General features: G+C 40.6%; 1 protein-coding gene across 1 annotated transcript; it reads left to right on the top strand.

The window, feature by feature from the left end:
- Window positions 1-8,468: 8,468 nt before the first annotated feature.
- sack1ha (scaffolding CK1 anchoring protein Ha) lies at window positions 8,469-18,334 on the top strand. Its single transcript, XM_014992817.2, has 6 exons — window positions 8,469-8,705; window positions 10,120-10,564; window positions 10,662-10,826; window positions 11,396-11,520; window positions 12,839-17,315; window positions 17,407-18,334. Exons 2-6 carry the CDS (start codon window positions 10,121-10,123, stop codon window positions 17,416-17,418), a joined length of 5,223 nt encoding a protein of 1,740 aa, XP_014848303.2. The 5' UTR covers window positions 8,469-8,705; window position 10,120; the 3' UTR covers window positions 17,419-18,334.
- The last annotated feature ends 731 nt before the right edge of the window (window positions 18,335-19,065 follow it).

Below are 19,065 nucleotides of genomic sequence, written 5' to 3' on the forward strand. Positions count from 1 at the left end.
GTTATTTTCAAACAAGACTCATCAGGAGATCAATTTTAATTTACTGAACATGACTTTCCATATGAACTATGTACATCTTCTAACATTTAAAACATATTTTGCAATACATTTTTTAACTGTGATTTTTGGTTAAATCATGTTTAAATCTTTTCTCAGATATGTTCCACAGCCACAGTGAGGTGTTCCCTTCGCTCCACTGCAGGAAGCCTCTCTGCTCTCTGTGGAGTGTTTTCATGTAAACACCACAGTTTGACCAGAAGTATTGGATCCTGGCTCTGATCCCACATTCAGCACCTGCCTTTTGAAGCTTTGTCAGCAGCCAACCACAGGCGGTGGCCAGGAGAGAAAGACGCTCAACCTGAAATGTTACTAGAACTATGAGAGGAAGCTGCCTTACCACCCAGGAACAATGGCAAACATGAAACTTTGTCACAATCAGCGATCTGCTTTCAGGTTGGCTGCACGGCTTCACCTCTGGTCAACATTTCTCTTCGATCCGGAACAGATCCTCATCATTTATGTTCTCTTTAAAGGGGCAGTGTTATGTTAAATCAACTTTTTGAGCTTTACATCATGTTTTAACGATATCCCCTCATCACAAACAGACCTGGAGTGCAGCTTTGATTCATCCAGGCATGTTTGAGAAATCCTTTCATCTCCATGGCAACCACTCAGCTGTGAAAAACAGCTGGGTGGACCTAGCTCCGCCTTCGAGGCTCAGCTCCTCCCCTAATCAGCTCCTTCAGACTAGCCAACAGCAATTAGCAAACACCTGATGGAACTGTGCATCTACTGAGCTTCTTCTCAGAGCAACATGGTAAAATGTTTTTAAAGGGTTAATAGAGGAGTCATGAGTTCCTGAAGGCGGAGTTTCAGAAACATCAGGAGTTTTAAATAAACAGATGCCCAATTTCAAGGCAATAAACTTCAAATTAAAATTTAAGTTTGATGTATATTATATTATTTTAACAACTGAAGTTAACTTAGTTACTTTATTGTGCTATAAAATGCCTGGAAAAGGCATAGTACTGCCCCTTTAATTTAATTGTAACACTCTCATCTTTAACTTCAACACGTTTGCTTTATTATCTTTGCATCGGAGATGCTCAGGCAGGACACGATGTCCGCTCCGTGATGCATGTCTCAGGATATTCCTGCATGCCGCTCAGCTGCAGGATGGACCACAGGATGCAGCACAAAGGAGCCACAAGTCACCGGAAAACAGAAATGTAAAGCAGAGTTGCTGCTCTCTGATTTACAGCTTTTTGACTTCTAGGCTGTAATTATGGCATAACTGTGGTCAGCCAGTGTCTATCCAGTCTGTTTGAGTTCGTCCTTGGAGAACAGCTGGAAGCTGGTTGTAAGGAATGCTTCAACAAACACATATCAGGGTAGGGCCAGAACTGGTTGTCTATCTGACATTGTTTTCCTTCAGCTTCATGTCTTGTTGCATTTTTAGAGTAGTTTGGAGTCTGACAAATCGCAGCAGCCACTCCTGCAGGTGAGCTGCCACGTACGAACACAGGCGCAGGAAAGCACAAGTTAAAGTGAATTTGATGACACACACAAAGATCCGCTGTGTGCATGAAAGCAAAGCTATCCATCCTGTTGCTGCAGGCCCTGACAGTCAAATTATATGCACAACTTTTGCTGAATTGCGCAACTGCTACCCTCCACTTTCATAGGCAATTCTGGTAAAATATGTTTTATTGCATTAGCATAACCTCACACTGGACAATTCAGAAAAATTCAACTTTTAATATAATTTAAAGAGGGAAAGACAATAAATCGAGGTTTATTTCCTCTCTGCATTGAGCTCCTTTATTTAAATACTTAAAAGTAAAATTAAATGGATTGCCACTGCTGCTAAGACTAAGTTCTGTCCTATTAGCAAAAGTATTACCAGTGGAGATGGAGTAATTTACATGATAACAAGCCTTCTGTGACACTATTTTTCCCACTGAAGGAGTTTACTGAGATTTAAGCTGAATTTTTGCTCTTTGCTCATCTTTACCTGGACTGACAGTAAGTGTGTCGTACAGACGGAGTTTTAACACCACGCCGTTTATTCTCCTCAGGTTTCTGTCTCACTTGAGTGTTTATGTCTTGTCCTTTCACCACCAGAGGACTGATGGACCCCGCTGGACGCCGTCCGTCTCTCCTGGCTGCTGAGGGATCGCTGGGATTGCTGCTTCTGAGACTCAACATGTTGTGAAAATGCAGGAATCTATCAAGGCCTCTTCAAACGACAAACACAACAGTCTCCTGCCTTTGATAGCCAGACTGTCTATCATGACATTTTCTTTAACAATAATTCATGTTCTGTCATTTGTTCATTCGTCCTGTTAAATTCATTGATCAAGTTTTTCTCCAGACATTCATGATCTCATCCTGCCTCCTTCTCTTTGTTTTCCCATCCTCTTCCTCATCCTGTGACTGTCTTCCTTTTCCTTCCCTCTCCTTATCAACATGACAACAGCGCTATAAACAACAGATACACACTAAGTTTCCAGGACTTTAAAAAGCATAAAGGAAGTGCTGAGCTGGTCCACAGAAAAGATTCAGAATGAAACAAGTCGTCAAAATGCAGCTCACATTTTGCAAAATTCATATTTCTTTCAATTTTTCAAGATTAAATTAGTTTTTTTACCTATTAACACATCAAATTAATGTAAAATTTACAATTTAAGGACTTAATTATAATAAACACTTTATTCTGATGAAGATTTGAAATCAGTTCTGTGCAAAAGTCAATTCTTTATTTTCTGCATCTCAGCATCTTTCTAAGTTGTTTTTTTTAGGACTTTTACTTGTTAACTTTGACTGCTTTACACACATGTTCACTATATCACCCAACCATGTTCAAAAGAACATACAGAAGGGTAGACCCCATTGAACTTTTTCCAATTCTGTTATATAAATGACACAATCTATTAGTCTGAAGTGTAGCATGCATTTGGATTCGCCTCCTTTTATAGTTATACCTCTAAATACAATCTCAGCAGGATTGCAGATGTTTTCTTAAGGCCTTTGAGTTTGGCTGGAGAACATCAGTGAACAAATGAAGACTGAGAAACACAGGCAGAAAGTTATGGAAAAGTTTAACAATATTACAAGATTTGGGTGCCACTTTTGATTTGGGGTTTTAAATGACTGGAAAACTCTAAAAGATCCCTTAATACTCTTGCAACTTCCCCACAAAAAAACACCAGAAAGAATCCCATGACCAGTGGTCAAAGGTCAAAGGCCGAAATCAAAGTCACACTGATGCCCCAACTGAATTAAAGGTTTGACGATCAGTCCGACAACTTGGCAGGAGCTTTCCAAGGGAGGCTGGGCAATGTAATGTCTGCTGGCTGGCTAACACTGGTAGACATTGGGACAACCACTCCAGGCATCATCCTCCATGTGACATGGACGAGGTGAGCAAACTAACGATGTGCCTTGTTCTGCTGCTGCTTTAGGAGATTGCAGTCTGGTTGAACGGCTGTGTTAGAGATTTTTTGGTATTATCATTTTGTTATTACTTTAGTTCATATTCAGTCTAATGTTAATCAGTATTATTGTGATTTTTAGTTTAAAGTGTTCTCTTCCTTATGTGTGTATAAACTGACCTGGAGGTTACGACTGTCTGTTTATCTTCATGTGAAACAGTCAAACTCTGTGGTTCTCAGAGTTTTAAATTCTTCTTGTGTTAGTTTGACCTAGAGCTGAACTGAGCTCAGACCATAGATTAGATATCACACCTGGTTGGTTTGTTTAGGTTAGAAGTTTTACGACCTTTGTTGTTCTTCCTGACTGCCCCTTTTGGCTGTTCTGCTTGGACAATAAAACAGGGGCTCGCGTGGAAGGAGATCAGAACTCTCTGTGAACGGCTTGGAGAAGTATCAGGTTGCAGAGGATAAAGAAATTAGTGCTGGTTTAAAACTTTTACACAACACTGTGAGCTCAAAATCACATTGCAACACAGAGCAGAATCATGTTGAGACTGCAGGATAACCATTGAATGTCCTGGACAGAACCTGACAGTAATCCATAACATAGTTGTTGAGTCTGGACCAGTTTGCCGTAATTTAAGCTAACTAGCATGCCAGAAAAACCGCAGTAGGTCTGAGCATGCCCAGTGAGCTCTCCTATTAAATAATACCTGTTACTGCAAGTCAGACCCCACCCGCTAACTATGAAGTTCAGCTTCCCAGTTCAGTTTTGAGGTACGTTGCAGTATTTCTTTTCAGCGCCATCCAGAACGTTTCATGTTGTATCAGTCATCGGTCATGTTCTTCCAACTGGCTTTGGTCCATTTTTCTGTGGAAAATATCTTTGTTCATGACGCCTGACACACGTAAAACTAGATGACATTAAAGCCAAAGCCTTTCAGGCTCACAGCCCTGAAATCTGCCCCACTGTGTAAGACGTCAAGAGTTAACCATGCGTTTAGTTCACTTTGTTCCAGGATAAGCTGAGGAATGAAAACTAAGCACTTGATCAAGTGAATTCAGAGTGTTTTTAGAGCTGAGCTCACAGGGTTCAGCTCATTTTGTCTCCTTTCGTTGGGTCCTAAATCATATCAGCTGCAGCACGGGGGGTTGATCGTGTTTCCCAATCAGCCTTGTCATTCAGAGCCAGGGAGAGTCAGTCCTCGAATGTTTTACTGATCTACACGGGTTACGAAACCGCACAGGTGAATGTTACCTTCTGGTATGCGGAGCAGCAACTATTTATGAGTCGGCTGAATGTGAATTCAGATGTTTATATTCCCACTCCTGATCTGTGTGCCTTGGGTGGCGCCCGAAGGGCAACAATAAGGAATTGTCTTCAAGTCTTCACTTGAGTCGCTACATTGCCTCACTTCCTTTGGCTTGGACCCAGTATTTTTCTGACAAAGCTATTTTAGGACTGAGAGCAGACCGAGCGCTACTGCTAGAAATAAAAATCTTCATCCAGTTTCTAAAATGTGTTTCTATGTGATCACCAAAACAGAAAGTAAAGCAACAGAGGCAGTCTGGTAAAGGACAGAGAGGATTTGAAGAAGCAGCAGAATCAGCGCTGACAGGTGAAGTGTTCCTGGATCTGTTTGCGTTGCACAGCCGCAGGTTCAGATCACTGCAGTCCTGATCCTTCTTTACAGCTCGCATTGTTTGTTGACACCTCATGACAGTCAGTGAAGCAGTTTGAGGATCTTCCTTTGTTACCCCAGTGGTTTTAGTAAACAGCTTTAATTGCTTATTGTGTAGCAGATCCTACTCTGCAGGACTTACATAACTTTGCAGTTCGCGTCTCAAACTCTTTTGAAACTCTAAAATAAACTATTAGAGATTCATCTGTTGAAAGCTGCCCGCCTGTGCTAAATTAAAAGTGATTACATTACTTGTTTGGGCAGGAAAATTGCAAAACAATTTGCAATGTTGCATAAAAATCTTCACTTCATTTAATCCTGTCAACTTGCCAGCTGCCACTGAATCTAATAGCGCTCTGGATGAGCGCTGACTGGTCTTGAATTGACCAGTCACTCCAAGTGTTTTTTTAAATTTTTTATTTCCTTTATTTAACCAGGTAAAGAAGTCTGCAATACACAGCAACCTGGTTACAAAATAAAATTAATTAATACAAATGCAGAAGTGTAAAACAGTAGAAAACAATTTAAAAACAGTGACACTGTTTAATAGAATCTCGTTGCCTGTTTTTAAGAATCGCTCGAAATAAATCCAGTGAAATCAATTCTGACATCTTGATTTCAGACTGGATCTGTGTTACCTGTAGTCAGGTAACTCTAACTTCCTGATTATCTTTGTACTTAAAGTAACAAATGGCCTTTGAGATAAAGTCCTGAAGCAGGAAAGCAGCCCAGACCACCATGCTGCCACCACCATGTTTGATTGGGTATGATGTTCTTTTTCTGAAACGTTTGTTTCATGCCAGATGTGACGCCTTCCAAAAACTTCTGCTTTAGTCTCATCAGTCCATTAAACACTGTGGCGTCATCAGGGTGTGTTTTGGTAAATGTGGGTCTCTCTCCAGTTTCTCTTTCTTATTGTTCTCACGAACTTTGACCTTACCTGAGGCAACACAGACCTGCTGAATGACATGTTGAGGTAATTTTGGCTCCTGGGAAGGTTCTCCGCTATTCTATGTTTTCTCCATTTATGGATAACGGATCTCGCTGTGCTTCCAAAGTGTCACAAAAGGCTTTGAACGCTTTCCAGACTGAATCTTACAAACCTTTTTACCCTACTTCATGTTTTCACATTCATGCAAGGTGACTTTAAAATTTAAAGTTTGACAAAAATACTTTAACACAGCACGGCTAAATGTGGTGCTATTCGACTTTGCTCCATAATATACATGGAAAATATGCTGGGGTATTACCAGGAAGTGAGCTGAACTTTGATTTGTGAACTTCCAGCAGCAGGAAGCCTTAAAGACATAGTCCGCATATTTGGAAATCTGTTGAGAGGTTATGACCAGTTAATATCTAACCTGCAGGAGACAGCTCTCTTGATGAAACACAGATAATAGCTATCAAGCTACTGCTAATGGACTGAGATAAAAAAAAAAGCAGATTTCATTGTTAACTCCATTCAAATGCTGTTCTGTTTAATCAGATGGTAATTTGGTCTGCTTCAGCCTCTAACAATGAACTTCCTACTTGAAACACAAACTGAATAAACAGCAACAATGTAGCAGTTCAAGTGAGCACGGTTTAATTGGTTTCCTCAGACTGATTCATTTTGCAATCAGTGTTTCACATGATGAACCAATGGGAACCAAAACGACTTCTCCAGTTTACGGTTCCAAGGCCGTCCGACTTCACCGCTGTCATCTGGTCCCGCTGGATATTCATCCGGTCCGCTCTGCACTGTGCCTGACCGATGCCAGTCTTACAAAACCTTTTACATATAGACAAATACTTCCACTCATCGCATTTGTCATTATTTCTTGCGACTCCCAAAGGCAGCTGCAGTTTGCAGGTCGATACACGGAGAAAATGCAGGCAGAGGAGAAGAAGAAGAAAATGTATGTGAGAACATTTTTTAAAAAATGATCAGGACCTGTGGCAGCCTGTCAAGGTCGTTGTTTGAACTTCTGAATGTAACGTCACTAAGAGACTCTACTCACTATGTTTTATCCAGCAGCCATATTGGATTTTGAGATTGGGGTTTGTGGGTTTGGTTTGATTTATTTGTTTATGATTCGTTCAGTGTCAGCACTCTGACTTCACAGGGCTGATTTCATTAGAGCATGAAACATTAATTTGACCGTCTTTTATTAAAGAGAAAAGTATCATATAATTTATAACAGTGGAAACCATGTTGGCACTAACATCAATGGTCTTCCTTATCGCTCTGCTGCTGGGGGTTCAGCCAATCAGAGACCAGGAAAATGAATGACTGCTTTGCCAACATCAACCAGTCTTATTGTGAAAAATAAGACTGTTCGTTTGTGGCTTGGATTTTTCAGCTGCTCAAGATGCATTTTCTTTTGAATACTTTAGACAGGCACTACAATAAAGAGCCGCAAATAACTTGGAGTTAGGTTCTACACAAAATGACATGAATTTGGTGAATTTGCACCCTAGAGGTTCCAGTGAATCACTTGTTCTTACTTTTACTGGAATGTGAATCTGAATATATGTAACACCTGACAAAAATGGAAGTACAATGTTGAAACATGTCAGGTATGTCCGAAGAGAGCATAAAATAACTGAGTATCTTTGAGTATGTCACATAAAAAACACAATGAGTTTTATAGACATAAATCTGAATATCATCAACAAATCAGTGAAAATGGCTGTTATTTTTTGCACAAGCAGTGAAAACAAAGTGGTCCCAGAATAAGCCCTTGAGGAACTCCACAAGTCAGCCATGTGATATTCCAAACACGCCATAGAAAAATAAAATTTTTGACATATTTGGAACCCCATACCGCTGAAGAACAAGTCCTGTTCCTCAGATATGATTCAAGCCTCCATTCAGCTCTTTTAATGCCTACACTGTGTGTGTGACTGTATCGCTTCCCATCTCGTATTGTTTCCTTTTTTTGTCAGGGTTAATTTTGTTGATTTCATTTCCGAAGTTGAATGTCTGTGACTAATGTTGAAACTGCATCAAACAAATGGGCAATTAAGCCAACAACCAGGAACCCAACCCACTTAGTCAATGCTTAATAACTCATAGCTCAAATAATAAAACAATCACTGAAGCCAACAAAGCCTATATGTGAGATTTATTATTATGACTCAGTTGTTGAGATGTTTTTAGAGATTTAATTGAAGTTGGCAGCAGATGAGCATTTCAGAGAATAGATTTACCCAAACACAGATAAAGCCTCCATTAAATGCTCTGAGGAGGTTATAGAAGCACCTCAGGAGTCAGATAAGAGATGATCAGAGTTCAGGCGTCTGAAAACCTAAAAAACATGAAGCCCTGACAGGGGGCGGGGCTTCTGCTTCTGTCTACAGCAAGTTTTCCCTTCGCGTCTCAGAGATTCAGCCAACATGCCTGAAGCATGACGGCAAACTGGTTGAGCTGGGTGAGGAGAAGAGGACAGAGGAGAAGAGGCATGTAAGAGAAAAGTTTTCTTTCAAACTTCCAGCTGGAAACATGGAGCAAAGCGCGACGCAGCAGCGGAGAAAAACCCGCTGAACGGGGAAGAGGATGGTCGGAAAGTTTAACCTCCGTAAAGCCTGACGAGGAAATATAACAGAGGTGAGTTTATGACAAAAAACCGCAGGGTGGGACTGGTTGGTATTGAATAAAACCGCTATGTGTCGTTATTAATGTGTAAATATGGCAGTCCTGTTTCTGTTTTAGCTTTAATTCTTTATTTACTTAGCTTTATAAACGAACTTTAGAAGAGTCACTTTTACTCCAAAATCAACTGTTTACTCTATTAGCTTGCTATTTTCTTCTTATTCACGTTTTGAAACTCGATACATGTTATTGTGCCGTGGCTTTCTGTCACACTGCTCGGTTTCACGGTGAACTTAGAAATGGAGACTTTTGGCCAGAGGGAGGAGCCGCACCCAGAACCATCTGCCTTGTCTCCTGTGGTTGGACTCAACTTTATTCCCTTTTATTCACATTCCAGCCTAACGCTGTTCCAGCAGATCCACTAAAAAAATACGATTTATGAGTTTTACTATATAGAAATGTGATATATTCTCTGACTTGCAGCGTATTTCCTGAAGTCTTCCTCGCTCAATAACTATGATTATGATTGTGGTGATAATGGTAGCGGCAGGACAGGCAGTAGTTATTTAAAACAATGTATTTAATTATTTACTTCTTAACTTTTAGATTTGCACATTTTAAGATGGAGCTGAAATGTTATTACTATAATGTTGTTATCATTACAAGATATTATTTTCTATTACTATAATATATAATTATGTAATATTACATATAAATTATGTAGTCAAATTTCACTCAGTAGTAATGTTGTTGTGACCATGGTGTTGGTAATGGTTGTAGTTAATTAAATGATAAATAATTATTTTTTACCTTTATATTTGCTTATTATTGTTATAGTCATGATGTTGTAATGATATCAGTCATGTAGATATAGTTATTTAAATAATCACTATTGAATACATAATCATTACTTATTTATTTCATTATTTGGTGCTGGTAATTGTGTGTTAATGATTTATTTATGATGATAGCAACTTATAACCTTATTTTTATTTTATAGTCATTATCATAGGACTATTTAGAGTAACAACAAGAATTCTTTTTTTCTGTTACAATCGTGATTATGTGGTGATTTGTATTTTTCTAATGAACTAAATGACACAACACTAAATCAAAGTATATCTTATTATTTTGCCCTATATTGATGTGTGACTCTTACTGTAATACTGACTTATTGTGTGTTTTTTCTTTTAGTTTACATGTAAAGTCTAGTATCTCCATCCTCTTCCTACGCTGCTGATACAGTCAAACTAATGTTTAGGTCAGATTCCTGAAGCTGCTCCGTCTTTGTTTTTTCAGTGGAACTCATGTTTTGCTTTTGATTCTTGAGTTTTGACAAACAAATATTTTAAATTTAAGACAGTATGTGATGTAAATCAGTCAAACTGCATTGAATGAGTTATTTTAATTTTTATTCCTGGAACTGCAGCATGGCGCGCCGCTCTCAGTGTTCCTCTGCTGGGGATAACCCCCTGGACCCCAATTACCTCCCTCCTCACTACCGGGAGGAGTACCGCCTGGCTGTCGACGCCCTGGTGGAGGACAGCTTGAAAGGATACTATCAGTGCCTCCAAAATGTGGACGTGGTGGACTTCCTGTCCCCGACTGAGATCCAGTACATCCAGAGCGTTGTTCAGCCTCCGAAGCAGAGCATCCTCTCTGAGCAGCAATTCCTGGACAGTGAGGGAGAAGGCTCCTCGGACACCTACTGGCCCATTCACTCCGACCTGGACGTCCCTGGTCTGGACCTCGGCTGGCCTCAGATCCATCACTTCATTGAGCCCACAGAGGTCACGACCCTGGTTAACCCCCCTGAGCCGGACATGCCGAGCATCAAGGAACAGGCCCGGCGGCTGATCAAGAACGCCCAGCAGGTTGGCCTCTCTCAAACCTTCTTCACCTTCCTTTCAAAGCGTCCCACCTGTGTTGTATTTTTAACTATCATCTCATTCTCGGCATCTCTCTGCTCAGGTCATCGCTATAGTGATGGACATGTTTACTGATGTTGACATATTTGCGGATATTCTCAACGCCGCTGGGAGGAGAGTTGCTGTCTACATCCTGCTGGACGAGCAGAATGCTGATCTCTTTGTGAACATGGTGGCCAACTGCAGAGTCAATCTGCAGGCCTTCCCAGTGAGTACAGCTTCTTATGCAGTTTACTGAAAAAATTACATTGTGCTGCAAATAAAAGCAATAATGCATGACTTAAAACAGTTCAAGGTTATGCTTCAGTTGTTTAAAAGAGGTTATTTTCTGTGCCTGCTGCAGACAGGGAGTGGAGCTTCACACTCACTGACACACAAGCACATTGCTTTTTGGTCTTTTCGTGGAAATTTCTCTCATAATCATGTATTTATCATGCCACCGGCTCTGTTGCCTAGTGCCGTTTCCAAAATAATGGTGTGGAAAAGCAGAAGTACTGTGGTTAGCAGAGCTGTTGGTAGATAGTTTCACAATCCAAATAAAGGAACCTTATCAAGCTTTTCTTTACACTGTAATCCATGAACTTTCAGGTGAATTAGCTATAAAAATGAACTGGTTTGTCAGTATTTTTCCTTTTTCTTATGTAACCGATTTAAATCAGGTTAACAGCACATATTAGCATTGCTAGAGGGATATAGCTCTGCTAGCAGCTCAAAACATTATCACATGCATGACATGCTGATTATTAATGATGGGACTGGATTTTATGTGTCCTGCAGTTCATACGCCTGAGAACAGTATCTGGAATAACATATCAGTGCCGCTCTGGGAAATCCTTCAAAGGCCAGATGATGGATCGCTTCCTGCTGACCGACTGCAGAGCTGTGCTGAGTGGAAATTACAGGTGGGCCCCTTTAAATCCAACATGTTATTGATAAAGATATCCCAGTACAGATGTGTAAAAAAGCCTTAAAATGAATCCATCTTTTTGTTGCAGCACCATAAAGTCTTGTCATGCAAAGACAGTTTCTTGTTTCTTGAAAGTTTCTATATTTGTTTTCCTGCTCTAGCAGCTAAATGCTTTGCTGTAATGAGGCCATGCACTCTTAACAAGCTTCGCAGGCCCTCAGCATCACTCCACCGCCCGCTGTCGGGTCCCATCTGTGGTTTTTTTTCATAGAGTGCTTGTTGATTAAAATCTCAAATCTCCTCTGACTAAAGTAGCTTCCCGTCGATGTGTTTTGTTTAGTATCTAATAGTTGCTATGGAGACTTGAAAACAAAAGCCTTGTTTGTTACTGATGTGGTTGTTTCAAATTAAAACTAAAAGCTATCTGTTATTCACTATGTAGGTATAGGTAACCTTAGGTCAAAAACAAATGAATGCATCAAAGTAAGGAAGATTATTGAATTTAAAAAGTGAAACCAACATTTGGTAGATTATACAGGGCGGTTCATTTCAAGCTTTTATTTCTGGAAGGTTTTATGATTATAGCTTACAGGAAATGGAAAAACCCTGTATTCAGTTTCTACATAAGTTTGGATAGGAGATCAATTAAAAACAGGTGACTGAGTAGAAACAGGGTGCAGCTGTGAGAGGAGACCAAGAAAGAGTTGGAGAGGAAGTAAACAATTACAAAGGGGAAACAACAAGGAAGAGCAAGAAAAACTAAGCTGAGTACAAGCAATGAACAAGAATAAATTGAGCATAAATTAACAGAGGACTAAAGTTATACAGGCTAAGCAAAAATAAACATACAAACAGAAAAAACCTCAAAGTAACCCAAATAGCCTCCAGATATGACAGAAACGTCATTTTAGATGAAGCTACGATCATCAAAATGTACAGAAATAACACCTAAGATGTAAGTAGCCATTGTTTGGTCTTTCCCATCTCGATGAAGAGTATATAGAAGTAAAGAGCTGTTGGGAAACAGAAAGTCACAGTTTACAAATTATAACGACAAAAGTCCAAATTATTATCTATTTATTACCAATTACTAGAGGCTTGCACAATTTTCTTAAAAATAACCCTTTAATGTGGGATTTTCTCCTCTGTATTTATGTACTCAAATTTAATATTGAAAGGTTAAGCTTCAACAATAAAAGATTGATTTACTTCGAGGCTTTGTGCACATCTTTATAAGTGTGAAGGCTGCTGTGCTCTTGTTCTTAAGTTTGTCTCTAAGATGGTAACCCCGTCTGGTTGTTGTCTTCCTCCAGCTTCATGTGGTCTTTTGAGAAGCTGCACCGCTGCATGGCCCACCTCTTCCTGGGACAGCTGGTGACCACCTTCGACGAGGAGTTCCGGATTCTCTTCGCTCAGTCGCAGCCGCTGAATGTTGAGCACATGCTTGCTCAGATGGAGGATTTAAAAGTTTTACAACAGAAACAATTTCCCAATGAAAGCACTTCACTGTACAGAGACCCTAAAAGACTCATATCTGTGGACATTCCTTCTGATGACTGGGGAGGACATCTGTATGATGAACCACCCGACGGGAATTTGAGGATTATGGCTCTAAATAGGCAGGGGTCCCTTCGCGGCCCTGCAGATGTGTATAACAGGTTTGGTTCCCAACAGTCGCGCATGGACCCCAGTTTTGACCAGGGTCCTTCACGGCATCTGATGACAGATAATCCTGCCTTAAAGCGTCACTCTTATACTGAAGATGTTCCTGGCAGATACCCATTCCCATTAATGCCGCAACAGGGAATGCCAGACTCTGAAACAAGGGGAAAACCTCTTCATAGGGGCCAGCAGCCTTTTCCTGGACCAGGACCAGGACCAGAAGAAGACTACAGCAGCTATGATAAGTTCTGGAACCAAGGCTATCTGCCTGAGCAGTACCCTGTACCAGCTTTACAACAAGAAGTACCACCAGAATTTGATCCTGTTCTTAACTATTTATCATCCACCAGAAATCTAGATGTTGATCAAGGCATAGATAAACTACAACCACCAGTGGATTTTTCATTTACTTCCCCTCAACCCAAAAGACTGGGGATAGGGCAGCCATACGCCTGTCAAACCTCTCCAACCCCTTCCAACTCTGCTGATCAGAAGCCTTTTTTCCATGACCTTACCTTGAACCGCAAGGATCCCACTGTGAAACAGAAGCTGAGAAATTGGAGGATTGGCTCATACCTTAGTACATATGATAATCCAGAGGAAGAAGGCCTGCCGATGGTGTCAACTCAGCCGACAGACACTTTTGAGGAACCTCTGAATCCCAACCAACAATCGGCCCAGCTGCCAGATCTACCAGCTTCTAAAATACCCAATGTCAAAGAGTTTAAGGTTACCACTGTACCTAGAGTCAGCCAAATGCCGGGCTTTGCCAAAGCAGTCACGCAAGAGAAACCGAAGAAATTTCTGGATGACCCTGATCCAGTGGTGATAGAAACCAAAACCGCACCAGCATCCTCTGAAACCTCCTACACAGCTGAAGGAAGAAAAACTGAGGAGGAGGACCAAAAACTGCCAATAAGCACAGGGCTTCAAAGGGATGACTCTTTCAGGAGAAAATACAATCCAGGGGGGCTAAGAACCTCCAGATTGAGGTCTTCACTGATTTTCAGCTCCCTGGAGCAGCAGACCCCTCAAGAAACTACGACTGCAGACCAAGACGATGAGGGAGGTGACAAAACCAAAACCGAACAGGCCAAACTCCCCCTTGTTTCACAGGTTTTGGGGCAAAGGAGATCTAATGCAAGAGAACCTTTTGAGTGGAGTCGTTACATAAAATCCACTTTGGAAACACTCAAACCAGATGATGTAAGCAAAAAAGAGAAGAACAAAGACGAATTAAAGGGGAAAAATTCCCAAGACCTCACAGATAACCCGGAGGCAAAGGAGTCCATAAAACCAACAGATGTAGAGCAAGATAATATTTCACTATCGATCCCTCAAGTCAAGCTCCCTGAACTAAACGCACCCAAAACTGATCAAACGGTACAACCGACTGAACCTCTGCTCACTGATGTAGATATGAGTGATCCAGATAAGAGGCTCATGTTTTTTAAAGAACTGGCAGCAAAACGTAAAGCTGCTAAAGCTGCAGAAGCTCAAAAGGAAAATGAAAAGGCAGAGTTAAAACCGCAATCAGAGCTGAAAAACTTGTCAGTTTGCCAGAAGGAAGAGTCTCTTCCAAAAGGAACTCCTGAAACTTCAGTCGAAAATATCAGCAACAAGGACTCTAACATCCCAAAAACTTCTACTGAACTACAGGTCCAGCCTACGAAAACTGAGTTGGACAGCCAGTCAGTAGCTGGCCTTTCTGTTTCTGTAGAAACAGGTGACCCTCCAAGTAAACCTCTGGAAGACCCGACTCTGCCAAATCCTTTTGTTAAAGAAAGTTTATCAGCACTGATTCCTCAGTCTAAGCCAACATCAGTTGAACTGCCTAAAACCGATCAACCGGTACAACTGCCCAATCTTTTGTTCACATCTCCATATATAGATATGAGCGATCCTGATAATAGGCTCATGTTCTTTAAAGAGTTGGCAGCAAAACGAAAAGCTTCACAAGCTAAAAAGGGGGAAGAGGAGGCCCGAATAAAACCACAGGCAGATCTGCAGAACACGTCAGTGTCACAGAAGGAAGAGGATCCAAAAGGAACAACAGAAAGCATGGAACCTTCTGTACCAAAGGGTTCATCAGAAGATAGCACTACATTGTTCACAGAGACATCAAACTCAGAGTCATCACCTTCCTTAAAATCACCCTCTTTGAAGCTTGATGAAAATACCAGGAAGCAGGATAATCTTGTCAGAAATGATCCCAGTACCCTCAGTACTTCTGGAGAACAAGCACAAGAAGTTTCTGTTGAATCGGTGAAAACAGACTTAGAAAGGCGTTCTGCTGAAGAAACTGAAGCTAGTCAGAGCAAATCATCAGAAAACCCAACTGTATCAGAACTTTCTGTCCTGAAGAACTCACCCAAGCAAGGAAATGTTGCTCACACTGCCGTTTCATTCCATGGTGAAGGTGCTGACAAAGGAGAACCTCCTACTTTAGAATATATTTCAATAATTCCTAGTTTAGGGGAAGGTTCATCATCTACTACTCCCCAAAACACTGAATCAATTCAGTTAGAAACCAGTATTTGCTCTCTTCCTCTTCCCTCGGAAGCAGAAACTACATCAGAAATAGACTCAGTGCAAGTCTCTACCTCTGATACTCCTCCACTTGACTCAGGTTTGCATAACCGCCTTGCCACGACAGAACAGACCTCATTTTCTGATTCTGCCCAAGAAGTGTACAGCTCTACGAATATTAGTAGCACAACATCATCAAATATTGATGAAATTAAAGCTCAGGAATCTGTTAGCTCCTCACAGCAAGAGCCCTCCAATGAAAATGTACAAACCTCTGATCAAACTCATCTAAATGCTGTTTCCCAGTCTGCTTCATCTGAGAACACCTCAGACGCTGATGCTGCAAATACAGAACCTGTTATTTCTCCAGACAAAAAGACTGCTGATCTGGAGCCAGACAAGTTAAATGCCACCACAGAGACAAACGGGACAGAATCTTTTGCTGGTACACCTTTAGTTGAAGGTTTAGAGAAAAATGTTACTGAATTAGGACAAGAGGAGTCAGTTGCAGAAGAGTGTGAGGCCCTTAAATCACCTGAAGATGTGAAAGCTCAAAGCACATCTCCATCTATACCTGATTCCACTTTGCCTAGTGAATCTGGTCCTGAAGGCTCAGTCTCTGAACCAGATTTGGAAAAGACAGTTTCATCTGTCACAGTTCCAGGTGACAACCAACCTGCCGATGTACCTACGGAAACAGGATCACTTGAAAGCACAGAGTCTCCTAAAGCCTCACTGTTGGAAAAAAGTGGACTTCTTCAAGAAGTGGCAATACAAACTGCTCCGTCCTCCAACCTCAAGGTAGCAGACTTGGCCACACTCTCAGCTCCTAAAACATTATCATCTTCCTCAACGTCTGAGTCAGACCAGTCAGGTTTGGACCCTGAAGATAAGGTATCAGTAACCAGGACCTCTACAGAGCAAACCTTATCAGATACAAACTCAATATCCAATGACTCTAAACCAAAATCAGAGGAATCTTTTGTTCAGCCAACAGCTCAATCACTGAGTGAACCTACCACGGTGGCCCCAGCTGAAGCTGATTTGCCATGTAAAATATCTGAAACAGTCACTCCTCAAAACCAAACACCAGAACCAGCTGCACCTCAGGAGAGTAGTAAAAAAGAGGCTGAGTTAGGGGAGACAGATGAGAAAAAGTCCAACGATCTAGAGGACAAAGATAAGAGCCAGAAACCATCCACTGAGGATCCTGCAAGCAGGGAGAAAACGAAAGACCAATCAAAGCAGAGTATCTCCTCCGAAACAACAGAGGTGACATCCAAGCAGCCCAAATCGAGTCAGTCTCGCTACCACTCTTCAACAGTGAACGTGATCACAAGCAGCAACCTCCGAGATGACACTAAGCTGCTCCTGGAGCAGATTTCTGCCCAATCCCAGAGCAGGAACGAAGCAACTAAAGAGTCGCCCGTCACAGACGATGAGAAAGAAGACAAGGCTGACAAAAAGGCCAGAAACGAAAAGGAGTTGGGGTACAGGACATACAACAGGGGGCAAACTAAATCAACTGAGGAGAAGGAGAAGCTTTTGGAGAGGATTCAGAGCATGAGGAAGGAGAGGAAAGTTTACAGTCGTTTTGAGGTAGGAATCTGTTACCAGTTTCATTTAGGTCTTACATAAACATCTGATTGCATATGTAGTAAATTATTTTCTCTGTTTACTTTCTCAACAGATGGCACCTTAGATGGAATCCAAAGGATGTTGAGAAAAGGGAAAGACATTATTTGTTTCTGCAAGATGTCTCTTGCTGTTGCTGCAAACAGGATTTCTACGCACAGAAGGTTGAGGGCACCGACGTTGCCTTCACTTACCTTCACCTGATGAAACTAACAGCAGGACAGAACGCTGCAAAGCTGTTCAGCGGCACGCCCCATGTTCAGTAAAGGATTTGCATCATAATTTTACTTGCAGAAGACATGATCAAAGCTGTATTTACTGACTGCATGGGTAAAGTGCAATGTGTGCAACAGGATTTTTATGTGGTGACGCCTGTTTTTGCCTTTTTACTGCAGCACTGACTAAAGTCAACTCATTATGTGAGCTTATAAAATCTGAAGTAACCAGAATTTGCAAAGCTGGTAAAACTGTACTATAATTTGTTCTGTAATATATTGTTTTCATTCACTTTAAAGAAAATATGACAGATGTTTGTAGATTGTGGAGTTGAAAGAGGTGAATGTGTAGATTATGTTGATGCATGAGTACAAAGAAAATCATGGAACTACCAGAAAGGACCAGCAGACTGAGAGAAAATCTCCCCTTAAACTGGATTTACAACAGAAAAGTGGTATTGAAACCAAATGTGATACTTTGCTCATTCAATATGAGAGACGTTGAAATTAAAGATTATTTTCAAACTGGTTGTATTAAAAGTCCATTATATATAAATTACCCCAAGTTGCACATTTTTATCTATATTCTCATAAGACACTATTTGGTGTTTTAATTATTTGTTTCTTCTTGTTACCTGATGATCATTTTATACTGAAACCTTGAAATCCTTGAATGGAAGCTGAATCAAATCATGGCGTTTCCTTTGGCGCCATCATGTGGTCAAAATATATAACTGTTACACAAATCTTAAATACTTGGAATTTGCATCCGATCTGTCTCGTGTCAATTTTTTCATATTTTATCAGCCAGAAACTACAATGTCATGTAGTCTGATTTGAAACTCATAACTTAAAGAATAATTGTGATGTGGAAGAAAATATACAAAATACGGTTTGCATATTTTGCATGCAGCCCCTTTTACCTCTTTACTATGATCCAGTGCAACCAGTTATTCTCAGAACTCAGTAAATATGGAAATAGGCTTGCTGTATACACTTTAGTGAACAAACATCATCATGAAGACCAAGGAGCTGCAGACAGGTCAGGCTAAACATGTTGGAGAAGCTGGCAGTGCTGGAGAGGCTGCAGAGACCCACAATTCAGGTGGTACAATAGAAAAAATGAATAAATCATTAAATCATTAGCTATGCACTCTGTAAATTGGCCCTACAATCAACTAGTGTTTGTTTTAAATAAAATGTGTTTTATTATTGTGTATATAGTACAAATGATGTACAGTTATACTTTTGTTTTAAACATTAGTTTGAATAGAGAAGTGATTTGATTTTTTTTACTTTAAATGTTGTATTTTTAACCAATTGATCAGATTTTACACTCTGAAACTGAGCAATTTCGTACTATTTTGTTGTCTGACATACTGCAGCCAACAAAATTTCATTGTATTGCTGCATGCAGTAACAATAATGTTCTCCATTTCTCTTCTTGGTCATTGAATGTGTGCATTTCTGACTGAAACATTGTCATCATTGTATCCGTT

Source organism: Poecilia mexicana, unplaced genomic scaffold (assembly GCF_051168715.1).
Source record: "Poecilia mexicana isolate PSO_F unplaced genomic scaffold, ASM5116871v1 scaffold_15, whole genome shotgun sequence".
NCBI classification, from domain to species: Eukaryota; Metazoa; Chordata; class Actinopteri; order Cyprinodontiformes; family Poeciliidae; genus Poecilia; species Poecilia mexicana.

What these genes read in the sequence shown, in the direction of transcription:
- sack1ha (XM_014992817.2), top strand. Translation starts at nt 10,121, where the DNA reads ATGGCGCGCCGCTCTCAGTGTTCCTCTGCTGGGGATAACCCCCTGGAC. An exon ending in TGATCAAGAACGCCCAGCAG is followed by an intron (nt 10,565 to 10,661) that starts GTTGGCCTCTCT and finishes CTCTCTGCTCAG; the next exon opens with GTCATCGCTATAGTGATGGA. An exon ending in TCAATCTGCAGGCCTTCCCA is followed by an intron (nt 10,827 to 11,395) that starts GTGAGTACAGCT and finishes TGTGTCCTGCAG; the next exon opens with TTCATACGCCTGAGAACAGT.